Genomic DNA, 20,099 nt, shown 5'->3' with positions numbered 1-20,099 from the left:
TGTAAACTTTACCGTTGCCTAATTTGTTCCTTTAAAATGCAAATCTGTGTTTGTAGATTAATATCTCAGGGCCAGCTGTAAGAACAGGCAGGCGACTAAGTGGTAAGGCTTGTGGAAAGATGCATGGTAGGGCTTGCTGTCCCTAAGCGATTCTCTGCCTAAACTTCTTATGATTTCTGAAATTCATCTGCAGAGAATTATTCCTCTGGGTTATAAGGATTTAGTCTTCCAGAGGCCCTCAGTAAAATGTCAGTACACTCCTGAGAGTGATAGCATCTTATCTCAAAAGAATAGTTGCCACTTAACCAAGAGCAAGACCCAGCACCAGTGATGCAGAAACCCAACTGGAAAATTCACTGCGCTCTTATTGCAGGGTTTTGCCTTGTCTTGTTTGACGTTCAGAACAGTGTAGTTACTAAATATCTTTGTCCTTGAAACAGATTGCTAAGTAGAACTCCTATTTCAACACTGAAAGTAATGAAAACAGTAATCTCAGCAGTGTCTTTTAATGATCTGTTATTAAAGATAGGCACAAATAGGCTAAAGATCCTTTGCCTCTATAAGCAAAAATAAAGAGAATGAATCAAATAAAAGGTAGCTTAAGCCAAGACAAACAAACGAAACCTTTTCAACCCCTTATATATTTCAGGCGTAATTGTTTTCTGATTGACCTACATGTATCCACTAACAGAAGTTACAGTGTCAGCTGATATGCTTGATTTGCTTAATAAAGCCCTTTTGTAAAGTTTATAATTTTGACATTCTTGATTGTAGAATGGAGTCAGTTGCTCATTTTTTATAGTGCTTTTTAGATGTCTAGGTTAAAAGAACTAATAACTTTTAAAAAAGTGATTATATCTAGTTTCTATAGTTGCAGCACCATTCATAAAAGCATTACCAATTTCAGAATTTGAGTATTTTATTGGGGAAAAAAATGTTAGGAAATGTGTCAGCCTTTCTGGAATTTCATCAGTGGAACTCAGTAATGTTAGCAGCACCTAACAGCCTATGCTGTCCAACATTTTTTACAGTAGGAATATTGTGGAAGACAAAAAAATTGAGATGTCAAAAAATTGATCCCTGTGTCTTTTTTGCATATGATAGGATACTTTAAAAACACTTTGAGGTTAATTTTTTATTATAAGTTACAGGTGTACACTATAGTGATTCACAGTTTTCAAAGGTTATACTCCATTTATAGTTAATATAAAATATTGGTTATATTACACATGTTGTACAATATATCCTTGTAGCTTATTTTATACCTAATAGTTTATACCTTTTAATGCCCTACCCCATGTTGCCCCTCCCCCCCCACTGGTAACCACTAGTTTGTTCTCTATATCTGTGAGTGTGGTTCTTTTTGTTATATTCACTGGTTTGTTGTATCAATATTTTTTAGATTCCACATATGAGTGATACCATATAGTATTTGTCTTTCTCTGTCTGATTTGTTTCACTTAGCATAATGCCCTCCAATTCCATCCATGTTGCTGCAAATGGCAAAATTTCATTCTTTTTTATGGCTGAGTAGTATTCCATTGTGTGTGTGTGTGTGTGTGTGTGTGTGTGTGTGTGTTATATATATATATATAATATATAGTATGTGATATACATATCTCTCTCACATCTTCTATATCCATTCATCTGTTGATGGACACTAGGTTGCTCACATATCTTGGCAATTGTAAATAATGCTGCTATGATCATTGGGTTGCATGTATCTTTTCAAATTAGTGTTTTTGGGTTTTTGGATATATTCCCAGGAGTGGAATTATTGGGTCATATGGTAGTTCTATTTTTAGTTTTTCGAGAAACCTCCACACTGTTCTCCACAGTGGGTGCGCCAATTTACATTCCCATCAACAGTGTAGGAGGGTTCCCTTTTCTCCACATCTTTGCCAACATTTGTTATTTGTATCCTTTTTGATGATGGCCATTCTGACAGGTGTGAGGTGATATCTCATTGGGGTTTTGATTTGCATTTCCCTGATGATTAGTGATGTTGAGCATCTTTTCATCTGTCTGTTGGCCATTTGTATGTCTTTTTTGGAAAAATGTCTATTCAGTTCTTCCGCCCATTTTTTAATTGGGCTGCTTGTTTTTTGGTGTTGAGTTGTATGAGCTGTTCATATATGTTGGATATTAACCCCTCATTGGTCATATCATTTGCAAATATTTCCTCCCATTCTGTAGGTTATCTTTTCCTTTTGTTGATGATTACCTTTGTTGTGCAAAAGCTTTTACGTTTAAATAGGTCCCCCCTTTTTTGGCCTTTATTTCCTTTGTTTTAGGAGATAGACCCCCCCAAACTATTGCTATAATTTATGTCAAAGAGTGTTCTATGTTTTCCTCTCGCAGTTTTATGGTATCCAGTCTTACATTTAGGTCTTTAATCCATTTTGAGTTTATTTTTATATATAGTGTTAGAGAATGTTCTGATTTTTGAAATAAAGTAACTTTGGTTAGAGTAGATTTTTAAATATTTTTCAGGGTTATAGGATGCCTTTGAGAATATGATAAAACTTATAAACTCTATCCCCAGATAAATATATATGTGCCCTTGGGCTTCCCTGGTGGCGCAGTGGTTGAGAGTCTGCCTGCCGATGCAGGGGACACGGGTTCGTGCCCCGGTCCAGGAAGATCCCACATTGCCGCAGAGCGGCTGGGCCTGTGAGCCATGGCCGCTGAGCCTGCGCGTCCGGAGCCTGTGCTCCGCAATGGGAGAGGCCACAACAGTGAGAGGCCCGCGTACCGCCAAAAAAAAAAATATATATATATATATATATATATATATATATATATATATGCCCTTAACCATAATTTTGCATATATTTCCTGAGATTTATCAACCCTTTAAGTCCGTCCATGGGTCCCTGGCTTACGGGAGTTAACTGTTTCCCTAAGTGCACTGCATCTTTACTTCGTGCTTAGACTGTAGGTCAGTTACTGGCAATAACTATCACGAGAGGGAAAAGATAACTGGAATTAAGTGTTGTGATGTGGGAATATTACCTTTTAACTTTGAAAGTATTGGAACCTAAAACTCCCAGGTGTCATAGGTCTGAATTTTGATTTGAAGATTCCACTCAGCTGTGTTCTCTTTCTCAGTGTTTGAAATGCCAAGGTGTAGTTTAGCAGCAATTTGGAAATTTAAGCCACAGGACACTTTCTGTGTAATGTAAATGTTTTGTGCTATTTCCCACATTTTGTATTTGTCAAAAAAGTTTAAATTAGCATCAGCATATAATAGAAGTAAACTTACTTACCTGGGCTGATGCCAGTTTTTAAAAATTTTTCATTCAGAATTGATTTTCTGCCATAGTTTTTAACATCATCAATTAATAGTCATGATGGCTTGGCTTTTCTACTCTTGCCCAGTAGATGGTACTGTCAGCTTTATTTTGAAATATTCTGGTTTCAGAGTTGGTCATTTAAAATTTTATTTTTTTTCAAAAAGTAAAGTTATTTTTAGCTCTTTCCCTTCCAATTGACTTTTTACCACCTCCTAAACTGACGTTTTTAGGTGAACCCACTAGGTTTAGTATATACATGTTACCTGGGAACTCGTATCTGGAATATGAAATAGGGAGAAAACATTTTCACCTTCCGTAAGTATGTCACTTGTTCAGTCTAGAAAGCTTTTAATAATTGTAGACTATGTGCAGAAAATTGTTTAAGGTGCTATTTTCACCTGGTGGAAAGAATAATTAGTTGTAAATTTTGCTTATGATGTTTCTGACTTGTAGTCTGAATCTAGTTTGGTAAAATAAATCATTCTGTTGGCATGTTGACCAAATAGATTTTTAGATTGGGAAGTGGAAGGCCTTATTTAAATACTTCATATTTGCATGCTCATCTATATTTCTGTGAGAGATCTAAAAACTTTAAGCCGAAAGTTTTATAATCCTTTTGAATTTTGAGCTTTCTGGCTCTTCATCCCCTGTCAAGATTAGTGGATCCCTAATGTCATTCTGTTTTATGGAAAAACAGAAGGAATACAGAATAACTTTGACCTTCATGAAAGTGAGAGTAAACCTAGCTGTTTCAAAGAGAATGGGGCCCCTGCACACAGGTAGTGGTTAAAAGTCTTCAACACGTAAACTGTATGTCCAGGAGATTGCAGAAGAACACTTGGTTTGAGGCTCTCCATGAGGTGAGAGGAAATTTTCAATATTTGGGGTCAAAAATGCCCATGAAATCAAGATGCCCTTACTTTTTAGTGATAAAATTGGCCTGAAGCTAGTAAGCTTGTTCACATCTCATAGATATTACCAGTGGTTTAGTTTAGGAGGACTAGAAGTGAATGAATATAACAGAGAATTCTGAAGAGCAGTGAAAGAAAGAGGAGGTATAGGGCTGGGGGTCCCATGACTCATGCTTAGCCTTCCTTCCTCATATCTTGGAATATGGGGATAGGGACATGCAAGTCACAGTTTCTAGAATGATGATATTCCTGCTCTTTGAACTAGGTGAACTTGGGTGAGACAAGTTGATTCCTGGGAAAACAGTAATTCTCCTTTTACTAACTTTGATCATCAAATAAGCAGTAATATGAAACAAGAAAAACAGTCTTAGCAAAAAAAAAAAAAACAGTGTTTGAAATTATAAGCCATATAAGTGAGCTGGCAACTCCATAGGACAGTGCAGGGGTGGTTGTTTGTATCCTTAAGAAGTTCTTTGTTGCATTGTTCTGTTCCCCCTTCCTGAAATTCCAAAATTGATAAATGCAAAGGGCTTAATAGTGGTAGTGGGCTTTTCTGGATATAATTGTTGAAATTAACTTTATAAAAACGTAGTTCATTTGCTTAAAGACTACATGTGCCAGCCATTAAATGATGACTTTTATGAGCACTTTTGTAAATTTTGCCTCTTTCTACTATTATCGCTAGTTCCGTGTAAATGAGTTTGGCGCCTTGGAAGTTATTACAGATGAGAGTGAGATGGAAAATGTTAAAAAAGCAACAGCTACCACAACTTGGATGGTACCAACTGCTCAAGAAGGTAAGAACAGGTCATCTGCATTGTCCTTTCTTTTTTTTTTTTTGAAGAGTTTTAATGTAAGAATATCTAAGGTTTTATAATAGGCTGGAACTTTGAAAATCCTGGGTGATCTTTGTGTCACATATTCTTAGGTAAATTTCTATGATGAAACTAATATGGAACCAGCTTTTATATTTTAAAATAACTATAAAGTGTCTTCTTTCTTTATGCCAGATCTGTCGTAGCATTAGGTTAATTGGAAATTATCAAGTAAATCCATGTTGTGATAGCCTACCCAGGTGATTTAGCCAAAAGCCTGCCACTTTTTTCTCATCTACTCCGATGGTTGTAACTAACACCTAGATGCTGATGACTCCTAAATCTATATCTCCAGCCCCGACCTCTCCCCCGAGCTCCAGGCCCGTATTTCCACCTGCCTACTGGACATCTCCACCTGGATGTCCCACAGGTACCTCAAACTCCACATGTCTGAAATGCGATTCATTTTCTATTTCTTTCTCCCCTCCCCCCAACCTGCTTTTTCTTCTGTAGCCCGTAATATCAATTGATGGTAGCACCATCCACCCAGTGGACAAGCGAGAAGTCTGGGAGTCATCCTGAATTTGTTCTCTCCCAGCCCCATAGCCTGTTACCTAATCCTCTTGGTTTTTATTTCCTAAATACATCTCAGATCTGGCCTTTTCTACCTATTATCACTGCCACTGCCTTAGTTGAGGGCCTAATCACCTCTCACCTGAATTACTGCAGACGGGCTCCTAAAGAATCACTCTGCTTCTGATTTCCCCGGATTTATCCCACACACCGAAGTCAGAGGACCTTGTGTAGATTGCTTATCTGACACTTCACCAACTTCTTATTGTCTCTTTAGCAAAACAGACAAAGATCTGGGTGACCCGCACCCACCTGCTTGCTTTGTGTCTTCGCTCTCTGTTCTGTTCTTTGTATGCTGTGTTCTGACAGGGCCAGCAACACTGAATGACATAAAATTCTCCCAACGTATCATGCGGTTTCATACTTTCTTGCCTTTTGTGCTCATGCTGTTTCTTCTGGCTGGGATGCTGTTTCTCTCTTTGTCCAGTTGGTAAATTCCTCTTTGGCCTTCAAAACCCTGTTGAGGCTTTATATCAGAAAATCTTTCCTTGACCTCCCCCCGGGAAGGATGAGTCACTTCTTCCTCTGTACTACTTCTGGAACTTGTTCATGCTTCAATTATTGCATGTATCACATTTTATTATAAATATTGGTTTTCTTGTCTGTCTTCTCTTCTAGACTGTGAGCTCTCTTGGGCAAGGTCTCTACTGTCATCAGTGTCTAGCGTAAATTGGTGCCTAATAAATGTTTGCTGAATGAATGATTAGCCTAACGATTCAAGCAAAAGGAAATGTGAGCTCCTAGACAATATGGATAATTATGATTTAGGAGATCTTCTGCATTAAAAGTAAAATAGAAAGATGTTGATTCAGCCCATTAAGTAAAAGAGTCACTCATCGAAAACACGATAGAACATAGATAACCCTTTTAAAATTTTGTCAAAAAGATACAGCTGTATAGGATTCTATGGATGGTTGGTTTCATCTTCTGAATTTAGTGACTAATGAAATTTTCTTCATTTTACTTTGAACTCTGTAGAAAAGGCCTTGGACAAGCTTTTGTTTACCTGTTCTGAAGAATTTTTTTGTGTGTTATGTAAATAATTTGAGTGATTCCTGTCAAGCCCATCCTCTTCTCCCTCCCAAGCGCTGTGTGGTTTGATCATGCATTCATTCATTCAACAAACATTATTCTTTTATTGTGTTGCTAACAAAATTATTAGAAGAAAAAGTCTAAATGTGTTTTGCAATGATTTCTGTCATGGTTTTAACTTTTTTTTCTTCTTTTCGTCTTCTAGTCTTTTCCGAGAAGACTGGGATGCCTTTCAGGTTGAAGGATCCAGTGAAAGTAGAAGGGCTTCAATTCTGTGAGAACTGTTGTCAGTATGGCAACGTAGATGAGTGTCTTTCTGGAGGAAACTATTGCAGCCAGAATTGTGCTCGGCATATCAAAGACAAGTAGGTTTTTGCCCCCATTCCATCTATAAAATGAGTTTTAGAGTCCAAGGTCCTGGTGCTTGGGAATACAGAGGTTTTGTGCTCTCTGATGTCTGTCATCCAAAGATATCTTTTTTCCCCCAGAGACTTTCCCTTTGGAGACACTTGGACCCTGATCCCACTACTGGACTGGTGTCTTTGGTCATGTCTGAACTGAGTTGTGCTGTTCACGTCCTAGCTGCAATACAACCTCTGCCTCTTTCCTTATAACCTTTTGTTTACATTAATTTTATCGCTCCCCAGCCAAGAGTATTTAGATTTCTTTGGGCTACATACACATTTTAATGATACTCGTGTTTGTGGAAACACACTTTTGTTTATATTTTGGGAGGTCTTAGGTAATTCAGCTAAAACTCCACAAATGGACTGAAGCTTCCCCTGACTGAGAATCCGCTGAATGGCCATAGTGAGTAGTGTGGCAGTTGTGTTACTGCTGATCTCAGGATGGACTGAGGATTCCGAGTCAGGGCCGTCAGCTGTGACTGACGGTGGTGTGACTGCCATTGGGAACTGTCTGACGAGGTCAGCTTATCGCCAACAAGGTGTATTTCCTGTGCATACTCGTATACTACAAGTAAATGACTTGGCATTTTATGTTTGAGTGGAGTTTCCCATGTGTTTCAGTCAGAACAGGCTGGAGAATTGTCTGTTTTCGTTAGCCACCTGATGCTTTACAAAGTTACACTTGGCCTTTTTCCGTTGGACTTGGCATTCTTAATAATTGCTAGATCCTTGCTTTTATTGCCCCTGAAGACTAGAATATCTCTAAATAATCGATTCTTTCATTAGTATGGATGGCAGCTGTGGAAGACAAATAATTTTAAACTTGTTAGAACCTGTTTCACCTGTAGTGCTGGTGCCCTTTTAAAATTATATCATTAATTACATAATTATAATAATTATATAAATTAATACGTAAGCTGATTTCCACTTTCTGTCTTGACAGTGTTATACATGAGGGTGGTTTGAAGTGTCTCTTATCTATGATATGTACACCATTCTCCTGGTGGTTAAATATTTTTTTAATGAGTTTTGCGTTGCTAATCAGCATGCAGATATTTGATGGGTATTGTCTCCTGTCACTTTTTTGGGTTTATAAATTCAGCAGAGATCAGAAGGAAGAAAGGGACGTGGGAGAAGACAATGAGGAGGAAGATCCTAAGTGTAGTCGGAAGAAGAAGCCCAAGTTATCTCTGAAAGCGGACTCCAAAGAGGAGGAAGAGCGAGATGAGGAGACGGTTAGTACCCACAGGGCCGCGCCTTCGCGGGTAGCACCGCGGCCCAAGGCACCGGCTCTGGAGCCAGTTACCCGAGTTCACATGTTGGTTCCGTGACCTTGTTTTACCATCAGGAGGTTACCCACCTACCCTCTCTATGTCACTGTCCTCATCTCAAGGTGGGAGTTATAAATAGTAGTACCCCTTCCTCAGGGTGAAGAAGTAGGATGTTCTGGAATTTACTGCTGCAGTGAGAGAGGCACCAGGAGAACCTTCAGTTGCGCGAATGAATTTTAGATTCCTCTTGACAGCAAAATGCCAATCCCATTTTGGTAAATTGCAGACAGATCTCATAAAACGATGTGAGTAGGTATAAAATGGCAGATGAATGTCAGGTATATTTAGCTAAAACTAATTCACAATATGCTAATTAAAACATAAACATCCCCTCTCTAAAATATTTATTAGTAACTCTATATGAAAAGAGAGCTTTGAGGTCTCAAAGCATTTTCCTTAAGATCAATATTGAGCAACGATGATTGGCTAGTCACTGTTTTAGGAGTTGGGAATGCAGGGATGAATAAGACAGCAGGAAGACAGGGTTTCTTTTCTCAGGGACATTACATTCTTGTTAAGGGGACATAAAATTAACAAAATAAACAGGGGCAGTATCAACCTGTGCTGAGCGCTATGCCGAGAATTACAATAGGGCATTAAGATGATCTGACTGCTTTAAGTTGGGTTATCAGGGAGGCCTCCTAGGGAGGGTGGCTTGGACAGTGTGATCTGAATGATAAGAAGGAGCCTGATGTAAAGTTGGGAGTGAGAAGCCCCGTGGGGCAGTGGAATTGCTAGGGAAAAGACCATAAGGTAAGAATCCGTGTAGCATGTTTTGTTTAAGGAAATAAAGAAGACAAGGTAGTTGAGCCTTGAGGGCTAGGGGAGAATGGAGTAAGAGGAGGCTGAAGAGTTCTGTGTGGTCCAGGGCTTTATGGTAAACCAGAGTAATGGGTTTGCACTTTATGCTGAGTATGATAGGAAGCCATTGGAAAGTTGAAGGCAGGGGAATACTTTGATACGATTAATGTTTTAAAATGATCACTGTAGCTTTGACATGTGAGAGCAAGAGTAGAATCAGGGAAACCAGTCAGGAGTTTATTGCAGTGACTAAATAAGAGGGCTGTTTAAGATAGAAGTCGGCGGATTTGAGATAGATGCTAAAGGTAGGGTTGTCAGGGTGTGTGAGGGAAAGAGAGGAATCAGAGATAACCCTTAGCTTTTGAGCTTGAACTACGGACTGGCTAATCATGCCATTACTTGAGACTGGGAAGGCCAGAGTAGAGTATAGCATCTAGAGTCCTTTGGCCGTCGTGAGTTTGAGATTCTTATTAGACATCCAAGCAAAGATCCCAAGTAGGCATCTGGATACATGACTGTGGAGCCAGGGAAGAGGTCAGGGCTGGAGATATGGATGAGGGATGTTTGGCAGACAGACGATCTTTAAAACCTAGGGAGAATGATTAGATAAAGAAGAGAAGGGGATTAGGTTGCAGGAGATGTCAGCAGAGGGACTGCGAAAGAGGGGCCAGTGAGGTGTGAGGGAAGCCAGAACAGAGTGGTCCAGGAGCTGAAAGAAGAAAGTGTTTCAAGGAGGTGGGAGCTGTATCTGTACTATAACAGAGTGTAATTCTTGGAAATGTTCTTATTTTGTAAGGACCTCAGGCCAAAAGCAACACAGTTCTCAAGTGACCTATATTCTTACTTTCTTTTAAAAGTTATGAAGTGAAATTGAAGAAGAGTCCAAAAAAAAAATAATGCTTTCTGACAGCTTTCTAACTTTTCATCGGTGCCAATTTCATGAACTTTTTAAAATCATAAACTTTTCTTCCTTATTGTAGGAAAACAAACAAGATGGAAGAATCCTGAGGGGTTCGCAGAGAGCCCGAAGGAAAAGGCGAGGTGATTCGGCTGTATTAAAGCAGGGTGAGTTGATGAAAGGAAGGTTTTATTTGTAACTTTATGAAGCTGAAAATATTTCACACAGGTACACATTTTAGTCTTAATTGTAATGCACACTATGGCAGTTAAAGGATCGTTTGGGGGTTCTCTTTGATTAAACTGTGTCAATAAAAATTAGAGTTTAGAAGAAGTAGATAAGGGGAAAAAGTGGAAATTAGCAACTTTTGAGTAGTGTCAGGGCAAACTTGAGACCACTTTCCATTATTTATTTTTCCATCCAGTAGATATCTTTCACTTACGCACTTTGACTAAAACCTCTGTTCTTATTCATTTCCTAAGGTTGTAGATTTTTAAAGTTTGCTCTCAACCATGACCTCCTGACCTGGTACCTTTTTTTTTTCTTTGTTCCTCAAGGAACACTTTATTCTCATGAGGAATCTAGTCCTTTATGCTCATGAGGCCCTGCCCTTCAGTACTTGATGGATGAACTCGCTGCCTTATTCATCGTGGACCTTGGGTCATCTCCATAGAAGCCTCCGTGTGCCCCACTAGGCTGTATCCAAAGGAAGGACCTGCCACATCTGCCTGGCCGGTCCTCCACGTTAGGTCACTGTACTTTGCACAGTCCCATTCTGACCTGCCAGTCACATTGTCCCTGCAGATCAAGGCCTGAACCCAGCGCTCCTCTTCCGGGTTTGGCTGCGTTCCTCGCTCATTCTGCTCTTAATTCCTCAGAAAGAGTTTGAGATATTTCTACCTGCGTCAAGCACACAGCCTAACTTTTACATTTGGGGGCAGATGACCTTCTATCTTATGTCACTGAAATTAAAGGGAGTAAATTCTCAGTTACTCTGCACTCTGCCTCAAAAGTGTCTTTATCCTGACTCTCCCTTCCCCTTCATTTCTACTCTCAGGGCTCTGGCCCTTCTGTGACCTTGTTCCTTCAGTCATTTCCCCCTCTTAGGTGTTCCTTTTTTTTTTCCTCTTCATGAGCTTCATCATTGCCTGTTGCAATCTCATCCCCAAAATACCATTCCCCCAATTTTAATACCCATCAAGCTGTTATACCCTTCCTTTCATTTTCATTTTTTGTCAAATTAATCCCAAATAAAATTGATATTAGCCGACTCCATATGTTTATCATTTATGTATTCTTTTGCTACTTCAATTTGGCCTTTGGCACCTTGATTCCCCCCCCCCCCTTTTTTTTTTAATCTTGGAGAAAGATTAACAGTCAGTCCCTAACCACTCAGTGCACTGACCTTTTCTCAGTCCTCAACTTCCTGATTGCTTAGGAAAAAGAAATTTGAGCATCCTGCTTCTAGAAGAAGCTCTTACTTGCTATAGCTTCCATGGTACCGTTCTTTCTTGGCTTCCTACTACATCTTCTTCATTAACCTTAAGTTCTTCTGCTTCTTTTCTCTACACTCATACCTGGATATACACACAGTTCACTTGTTAGCTCTCATTTCTTTGGAAGAGGAGCCAGGAAAAGAGATTGAGAAATACCAGCCATGAAAGTAAGAGAAGAGCCAGGCCTGGGGATAGTTAGGGAAGTGAGAGTTCATAGCGTACCACTCTGATTTCTTAGATTTGGAAATTCTGTCATTTTAGTTTCATTCGCTTTTCAGGTTTGCCTCCTAAAGGAAAGAAAGCTTGGTGCTGGGCGTCCTACCTGGAAGAGGAAAAAGCTGTGGCAGTGCCAGCAAAGCTGTTCAAGGAGGTACAGGCCCTTCTAGAAACACTGTCCATAACGCTTCCCTGGAATTGGTACTGCCGTTTCTACTGTCTGTTTAGGAAACGTGACTTGGGATAATTTCTCAAACATATTATTTTTCATACGTGGAGGAGTGCCTTCGAGGGCAGCTAGCATTTATATGCACACCTTCCCCAGTGCCATGTGCGTGAGCACACCTCATGCACGCACACGCGCGTGCGTATGCTCTTTCTTCTCAATATTTACCAGGCTTTCTCACTGATTTTAAAAGGGATGTTTCTACTACTACTGAAAAACTCGTAGATGAAGAAGAACTAGCCTAAAATTTCATGTCAACATCATGTCTTTGGGAGAATAAAAATGAGTTACTGTGGTTTACGTAATATCACAACAAAACATTGAAAGATGGGTTACTGTATAACTATGGAAAAACATTTTATCATGAGTGAGTTAAAATCAATAAAAGTAGTTCTGAGTGGGAACTGCTGTCTCTGGGCTAGACCACGGGTCAGTAAACTTTTTCCACAAAGGACAATAGAAAATATTATAGGCTTTATGGGGTATGTGGTCTCAGATGTAACAACTCAACTCTGTTCTTGTAATGAAAGTAGCTAGAGACAATACATAAATGAGTGAACATGGCTGTATTCCAATAAAATTTTATTTGCAAAAACAGGTGGTGGGCTGGATTTGTCCCTTAGACTGTAGTTTGCTGACCCTTGGTTTAAATGATTTAATTATATTTAATCATGGTATGTAATAAATCTGCCATCAATACTTTGTTATATATATGTATGAACACAGAGTTTTTAAGAAGTGGTGAGTATTCAATAAATTTTTTTTTAAAAGTGGTGAATAGTAAATGTTGGGATGATTACATCTACATTAAAATATTTAATATGTAATAGTAATTGCATATGACTTGTTCTGTATAATTATTTTCTGCAACTTTGGTCCTTTGCAGAATAGCCTTTTTTACAATTTTTTTAAAAAAGCTTAAATACAGCTAATTACTTGAATCAGTAATACATTCATGTGATTAAAACATGAAGGCGCTATAAGAAAATTGTATGCACATATAAGCAATATATAGACACAAATCCTCCCCTCCCTGTCTTTAACCAAATGATAACATATGTCACATACTGTTTTGGACTTTGCTTTTTGTCTAACTTAGCTTGGAGATTATTCCATCTCAGTTCATCTAACCACTTCATCAGTCTTTTATACTGATGCATCGTATTCCATCTTATGTTTGTTCCATAATAATGTAAGCTGCTCCCTATTGATTGACATATATGTCATATATGTATGTCATATATATTACATGAGTATGACACACATATATGTGTCAGTCGGTAGGGACCACCTTAAATTATCATGGAACAGATATAAGATGAAATGCTATCTGTATGTATGGACTATATAATATATATACATGAGTCTTTTGGTAAGTAAATGCCTTGGTGAATAACCTCGTACACCTCTCCTTTAGCACATATGTGGCTATCTCTGTTGGATAATTCCCCAGGATTAGAATTGCTGAGTCAAAGAGAATGTTCTTTTTTATGGATATCATGAGATTGCTAGAGGTCGTACAAGTTTATGTCCCTATTAGCGATGTATGTGTGCATCTCTTTCCCCAGAGCCTTGCCAAAGCACTGCAGCCAAACTTTTTGCTCTTTATCAGTCTGACAGGTGAAGTATATTTTACTGTAATTTTACTTTGTATGACTCTTACAGGGGAGATTGAGCATCTTTTTAAGTCGATAAGACATTTAAATTTCCTCTTCTGTCACCTGTTTATAGTCTTCGTGCATTTTTCCATGAGATGACCCAGTGATCCTTTTCTTCTGGATTTTTAGGAGTTGTTTATGTATTTGGTTATATAGTCTTTATTGAAGAATGGTGATCACTCACTAAAACTGCTGTCATTTTGCATTTTAGTATCAATCTTTTCCATATAACAAAAATGGGTTTAAAGTTGGCATGAAATTAGAAGGCGTGGACCCTGAGCATCAGTCCGTGTACTGCGTCCTCACTGTGGCTGAGGTAAGCTTTGCCTCATCTTTATTTTTAAAACAAAATAGTGATTATAGGGATTTAATAATGGGAAAAGGTGCCATTTGTTGAGTGCTTACTTTATGCCAGGCGCGGTGCTTAGCGTTTTGTAAACATTACCTCATTTAATCTTTGCAAGAACCCCTTCTCATCCCTGTTCTATAGATGAAGGAACTGAGGCTCAGAGAGGTTAAGTGAGGTATACAAGGCCACACAGCTTCAAAGTCGTAGAACCAGGATTTGACCCCTGGTCTGTCTGACGCCATAGGCTTTACCATACCATGTTCCTTAACATAAGGAACAGACCAACGGATATTCATATTACTTTCAGTATTTCAAGGTATCTCTTTGAAATTTTTCACGAAAAGATGTCCAAGTCAATTAGGTATATCTTAGTCCAATATATTACTGAAAGCTCTTAGAATTTTTTTTTTTCCTTTATGTGCTTCCCTCCTTGTTCTCTTCCTTGAGTCAGGGGTATGTATCTTTTAAAATTTTCCTCAAAGAATAAGACCATCACGTGTATTAGTTTTAGTTATCATAGTTTTCCTTCAGTGACTTAGTGGATTTGTAAGAAGTTTGGCTCCTACACAACACAGTCTCATCTGATAGCTGGATGATGACAGTCACCATAAATAATAACATACCGTTACATAGTGTGTACCATGGGACAGATGCTGAGCTGAGTGTTTTCCATGTATTAGCTTATATAGTTCTCAGAACAATTGAGATTTATGAAAACATTCAGTAAGTATAGACTGCTTTTAAGAAGTTGGCTGTAAAAGACAAGGGAAACTTTTTAAGGCAGGGGTGTGTGTGTGTGTGTGTGTGTGTGTGTGTTTCAGCACTTGGTTTTCAAGGAAATTTATTTTAGTTTGTCTAGTTTTTTTTTATCATTACAGTAATGTTTGCTCATCCTGGAAATGTCAGCTGGTGTAAGAGTATATATAATTAGAAAACAGAAGTTCTGTGTCCACCCTGTTTTCCTCATTCTGTATCCCAAAGATAACGACACTTATGAGTTCATGTTGTTCCTTCCAGATGTTTTCTCTGCATGTAAAAATATGTATAAATATATTTTTCTCTTTTTTACATGTAAGTGATATCATACATAATATCATGCAACTTGCTTTTGTGACACTGTATCTTATATATTATATTATACATATATAATATTTTTAACCAGTGAGTAGTATTCCATTTCACTGAATTGCTGCAGTTTACTTAATTGCTCTCATATTGATGAACAACTGAGTGGTCTTCACTTTCTCAGTATTACAAACAGTGCCTCTGTGAGCATCCTTTTATATTTTGGTGTTTTTTTGTTGGCTTTTTTTTTATTTGTTTTGTTTTGTTTTTTGCATAGTGAGTATGTCTGTAGGAGCCATCCCTAGAATTACCAGGTTGAAAGTTAAGGATGTTTAAATTTTGATGCATATTGCTATTTTGTGCTCCAAAAAAGTTTATCAGTTGTTAGATTTTCAGCAAGAGTTTTCACCAAGAATTTGTCTAAGCCTAAAAGATGGTTTTTTCTTTACTCTTTCTTGCTCTCTCCCTCATCCCTCCCTTTTTGTTGTAATGAGAAGAGACTGGCTAGAGAATGCTTGAATTCTGAAGAAGTCATTGGGGAGCAGAGGATTGGAAGGCTCAGAGAGAGCAGATAATTGACAAAGAAGGGATGGGAGAAGATGGGATCCAGAGTATATGAGGAGATCCAAGCCTTTGCCAGCAGGGGGAGTCATTCCTTGAGTTCTGCAGGGGAGAGCAGGAAAAGGATGGGTGTGGTGGGCGTGGGCAGGTTTGCCAGTTTGGAGGCAACTTCTGGAGGTAAAGCGTCAGCTGAGATTGACGATAGAGATAGTGGGATTGGTAGCTGAAAGAGAGGGAGGAGGTTTAAAAAGGCCATTTTGAAGAATGGGAGAGGGAACTGGCCAGGCATGTCTAGAAGGATTGCTGTGCAGTAGGGAGAGTGCGGTAAACAGGTACATTTGATTCACGTTATTTATGGTAGTTATATTCCGTAAATACTACTGAACCATTGCACTTAGGGGAAATACAGGGTTAGGTTCCTGGGAGCCTCTGGTCACAACATTCTCGTCAGCCGATCAGCACTAACTTGTTTTATGTTTCTGTGTGAAGACAACCTGTATGTCTATTGTTGATTCCGTAACATTGAACTCATGGCCACCAGCGCCGTAACTTATGCCTGATGAAGCTTATCTGTTACACAGATCTTCCCTGTCAGGCACTTGCCGGCCTTCTTGTACTTAGGAACACTACCTAGCACTTCAGTACTAGGCTTAGGGCCGGTTTTAAATAGCAAAATCACAACAAAAAGCACAAAACATGAAAAAACGTGACACTAAATAAGTAGGTAACATAAAGGACACTTGCTCGTAGGGTGAGGTACGAAACACGAAGGCAGAGCATCTTGCCTTGTTCAGCCTCAGCTGGAAACTTGCATGATGGGTGAGTCAGATTTTTCACCACTCTGTGCATGCACATGTCCCAAGACCCCACAAATATTATTTTGGGGTTACAGATGTATGTTATCAAGGTGAATTTGCAAATACGGAAACCATGAATAATGAGGATTGACTGTGTGTCATCTTTTTCCCTTAGCGCCAGTCCCTAGACCAGGTATAGGTGCAGACTGGGTGGATCCTTGGGATAATGGAATTTTGTCAGACAACATTTTAGGGCAACAATTTAAAATGTTAATAAAATATTTTAAGTGACTGCTAAGGAAGGAGGCTCCAGAGAAAGGAGGATGCTAGGGAGAAAGTAGAGGAATCAAGGTGAGATGCTAGAGTTTTCATTGAGATTCAGAAGGAAGTGTATCGGGAGTAACTGGGTTAGCAAACTGAATGGATGTGTTAATTTAATCGTTGAAAGGCAGCGCAGTTTCTGATGGGACAAGATCCATGGGAGAAGAGGAAGTGCAGGGAGAAAGAGCTGCGGTATTGGCTGAGTCACCCATGTGCCTGGTGGAACTACTCAGGATGGAAAGGAAGAGAGTGAGCCAATGCTTAGTGTGATGAGTGACAAGGGATGTTTGGGAGGTAGTATGCAGGATGATGAGGGCGAAGTGGTGCAGCCACAGGGCACAGGCCTCAGAGGAGCAGGGTGGAGAACAGGCCCAGGAGCGTGGTGTGGCCTGAGGCAGGAGGCCACGCTTGGGCCTCGGAGGGATGGAGAGTAGGAGAAAGAGCAGCCTCCACTTGAGGGAAGGCTTCAGAGGGAAGAAGCAGATGTGCCTTTGAGCAAGGAAGTTGAGGGTGGAGGAGGCTGTTTACCAAAGGGTTTCGGAGGGCGTGAGCTATAGTAGAGAGATTACAGGGGGACTAGTGGGAAGATGACAGCGCATGGGGAAGAAGCTCAGAGCAGTATGACCCTGAAGGATTGAAGGGATAAATTACTGAAGGGGCTTGTTTCTTAGGCATTGACCAGAGACAACTGAGGGTAAGGTAGGGTGGGCCTGCCTAGCTCCAAGGATTGTAAGAGAAGCAGCCCCTGAGCTCCTCCTTGGCATGGGATGGGTGAGGGGCAGCCACCTACCCTTCTCGAACAATCGTGCTTCTAGAGACCCCAGTCTCGGCTCTGCAGGGTGTTCGTATCTCTCTGGGGGGAGTCAGCTTATTTTCACTTTTATATATGTAGCATTAATACCTTCTATTTTTTAATTTTTGTTAATTTTTATTTTTTTTTTTTGCGGTACGTGGGCCTCTCACTGTTGTGGCCTCTCCCTCTGTGGAGCACAGGCTCCGGACGCACAGGCTCAGCGGCCATGGCTCACGGGCCCAGCCGCTCCGCGGCATGTGGGATCTTCCCGGACCGGGGCACGAACCCGTGTCCCCTGTATCAGCAGGCAGACTCTCAACCACTGCGCCACCAGGGAAGCCCTACCTTTTATTTTTTTTTAATGCTAATATATAAGATAAAATATTTAAAAATCCATCTTTCCCTTTTGCCTCTTCTTTCCCACTTCTCAAAACAAATCATTGTTAATATTTGGCATCTGTCCTTCCAGACTTTTTTTTTTACTGTGAATTTACATATATATGTAAGTATTTATATAAGTGTGTGTGTCTAAATACATATACTTTTGTGTGTGAGTCCATGTATGTATTTATGTATGTATGTGTGGGCATATGTATACACACATAATAACATACATATACCCACAGAAACATACATAAATACATACATGGACTCACATGAATATCATTTTTCTCATAAACTGTGACTCACTCTGTAAGTTTGTTCTGCCACTTGAATTTTAACAGTATGCCCTAGAGAACTCTTCATGGCAGTAACCGTACAGCTTCCTGATTACTTTGGGATTGTGAATTGCCCTGGCTCCGCGCTCTAATCTCAAGCTTCTTGTTAGACTTCTGCAAGGCAGGTGCCCTGGAGTGGTTAGAGGTCTGATGTGGCGTGTGGTTCCACTTGAACACATCTGCTGTGCTAGTGGGAAGGAGACTGAGAGGCTGAACTGTCTTGAGAGCCCAAGGCCAAGCGTGACCCAGCGAAGGCCCCAGAAACCTACATAACCTTTTTTTTTTCCAACTGAGAACTCCCCCGAGTGGGGCCCTAACTTAGGCAGATACGTGGCATCAGCATTCGGCATGCATTACATAGAGTGAGTTTTCACTGGATTCCAGGGAGCCTGTCTCATCTGAGTATGAACTGGGGAGGCTTTTCTTTCTTTCTCCCCACTCTGCTACTAGTGGAGAGGAGAATAAGTTGACTTCTCCCCATGTCTGCACCAGCCATGGTCTGGCTGGATATCGCTGTGTGTGGAGCTTTATAAAGGACAGAGAGCTAGCACTGAGCCAGTGCACAGCAGGGCACCCACTCTGGCACGCTGCAGGAGCTGTGCACCCTGTGCTGCCAGCTCCCCTTGGAAGCATGTGCTTGTACAATGTAGGGAGTGAACAGAGGACTTGTCTGCATAGGAGAATTGTCACCCAGGATGCATGTGCTCCTGGTGGAACTGAGGATGATGCCAGAACACTGTAGCTCAGCTCTTCCCAATGTAATAGCCTTTGCTTTTAGATTTTGTTATTTGTTCACTTGTTTTTGTGGCTGTTAACAAGGGTTCTTTGATTAACATAATCCATATCATACTTGATATCCCTGTTAATTTATTTTTGTACATGTGCAGAAATATTCTGGGCTTTTTGTTTTGTTTTGTTTTTTAATCGACCTCCTTTACCTGTTTCAGGTTTGTGGGTACCGGATAAAGCTGCACTTTGATGGATATTCTGATTGTTATGACTTCTGGGTAAATGCAGACGCTCTGGATATTCACCCAGTTGGGTGGTGTGAGAAGACTGGCCACAAGCTCCATCCTCCAAAAGGTATTGTCACTTTTTAGTTTCACATTTTATATTCTGAAACACTTACTTTCTTATATCTTAATTTAGATTTTTAAGAATTCAGACTTTATGATTATTCAGGTGGGCCCAAATTTAAGCTTATTGTTAATGATGAAAAATGTTTATTAAAGTGAAGGAAATTTAGGGCTTCCCTGGTGGTGCAGTGGTTAAGAATCCGCCCGCCAATGCAGGGGACATGGGTTCGAACCCTGGTCCGGGAAGATCCCACATGCCGCGGAGCAGCTAAGCCCGTGCGCCATGACTACTAAGCCTGCACTCTAGAGCCTGTGAGCCACAGCTACTGAAGCCCACGCACATAGAGCCCGTGCTCCTCAACAAGAGAAGCCACCGCAATGAGAAGCCCATGCACCACAACCAAGAGTGGCCCCCGCTCGCCGCAACTAGAGAGAAAGCCCGTGCGCAGCAACAAAGACCCAACACAGCCAAAAATAAATAAATAAATTAAAAATAAAATAAAGTGAAAGAAATTTAAAAAATAGGATCCTACTTAAGAGAATAAACTATGTCCATGTACTTACTTGCATGTCACATAACATCTGCTTGATACTTAATTTTGACTACAGGTTTTAGCTACAGATTTCTATTTCATACACACACACAACAGATGCACAAATACATCCTTGAAATATGATTGAAAAGTTAGTTCTAACCT

The 20,099-nt window shown here is 40.0% G+C and overlaps 1 protein-coding gene across 11 annotated transcripts in view; it reads left to right on the top strand.

The window, feature by feature from the left end:
- The window catches only part of L3MBTL3 (L3MBTL histone methyl-lysine binding protein 3), a 120,745-nt gene that overhangs the window by 27,190 nt on the left and 73,456 nt on the right, over positions 1-20,099 (top strand). For 8 of the 11 annotated variants that reach the window (XM_027086643.1, XM_027086679.1, XM_027086689.1 and 5 more), the window contains 8 exons: positions 4,893-5,004; positions 5,378-5,452; positions 6,893-7,052; positions 8,197-8,329; positions 10,207-10,291; positions 11,899-11,990; positions 13,932-14,036; positions 19,273-19,408. In XM_027086643.1, the coding sequence (XP_026942444.1) occupies positions 4,893-5,004; positions 5,378-5,452; positions 6,893-7,052; positions 8,197-8,329; positions 10,207-10,291; positions 11,899-11,990; positions 13,932-14,036; positions 19,273-19,408 (898 nt within the window). The remainder of the gene's footprint in view (positions 1-4,892; positions 5,005-5,377; positions 5,453-6,892; positions 7,053-8,196; positions 8,330-10,206; positions 10,292-11,898; positions 11,991-13,931; positions 14,037-19,272; positions 19,409-20,099) is intronic. The other 3 variants (XM_027086700.1, XM_027086718.1, XM_027086708.1) reach the window with 3 other exon arrangements.

This window comes from Aethalodelphis obliquidens, unplaced genomic scaffold (assembly GCF_003676395.1).
Source record: "Aethalodelphis obliquidens isolate GAN/ISIS:26980383/991018 unplaced genomic scaffold, ASM367639v1 scaffold3, whole genome shotgun sequence".
Lineage (NCBI taxonomy): Eukaryota > Metazoa > Chordata > Mammalia > Artiodactyla > Delphinidae > Aethalodelphis > Aethalodelphis obliquidens.
This window is presented reverse-complemented; position numbering and strand designations above follow the sequence as displayed.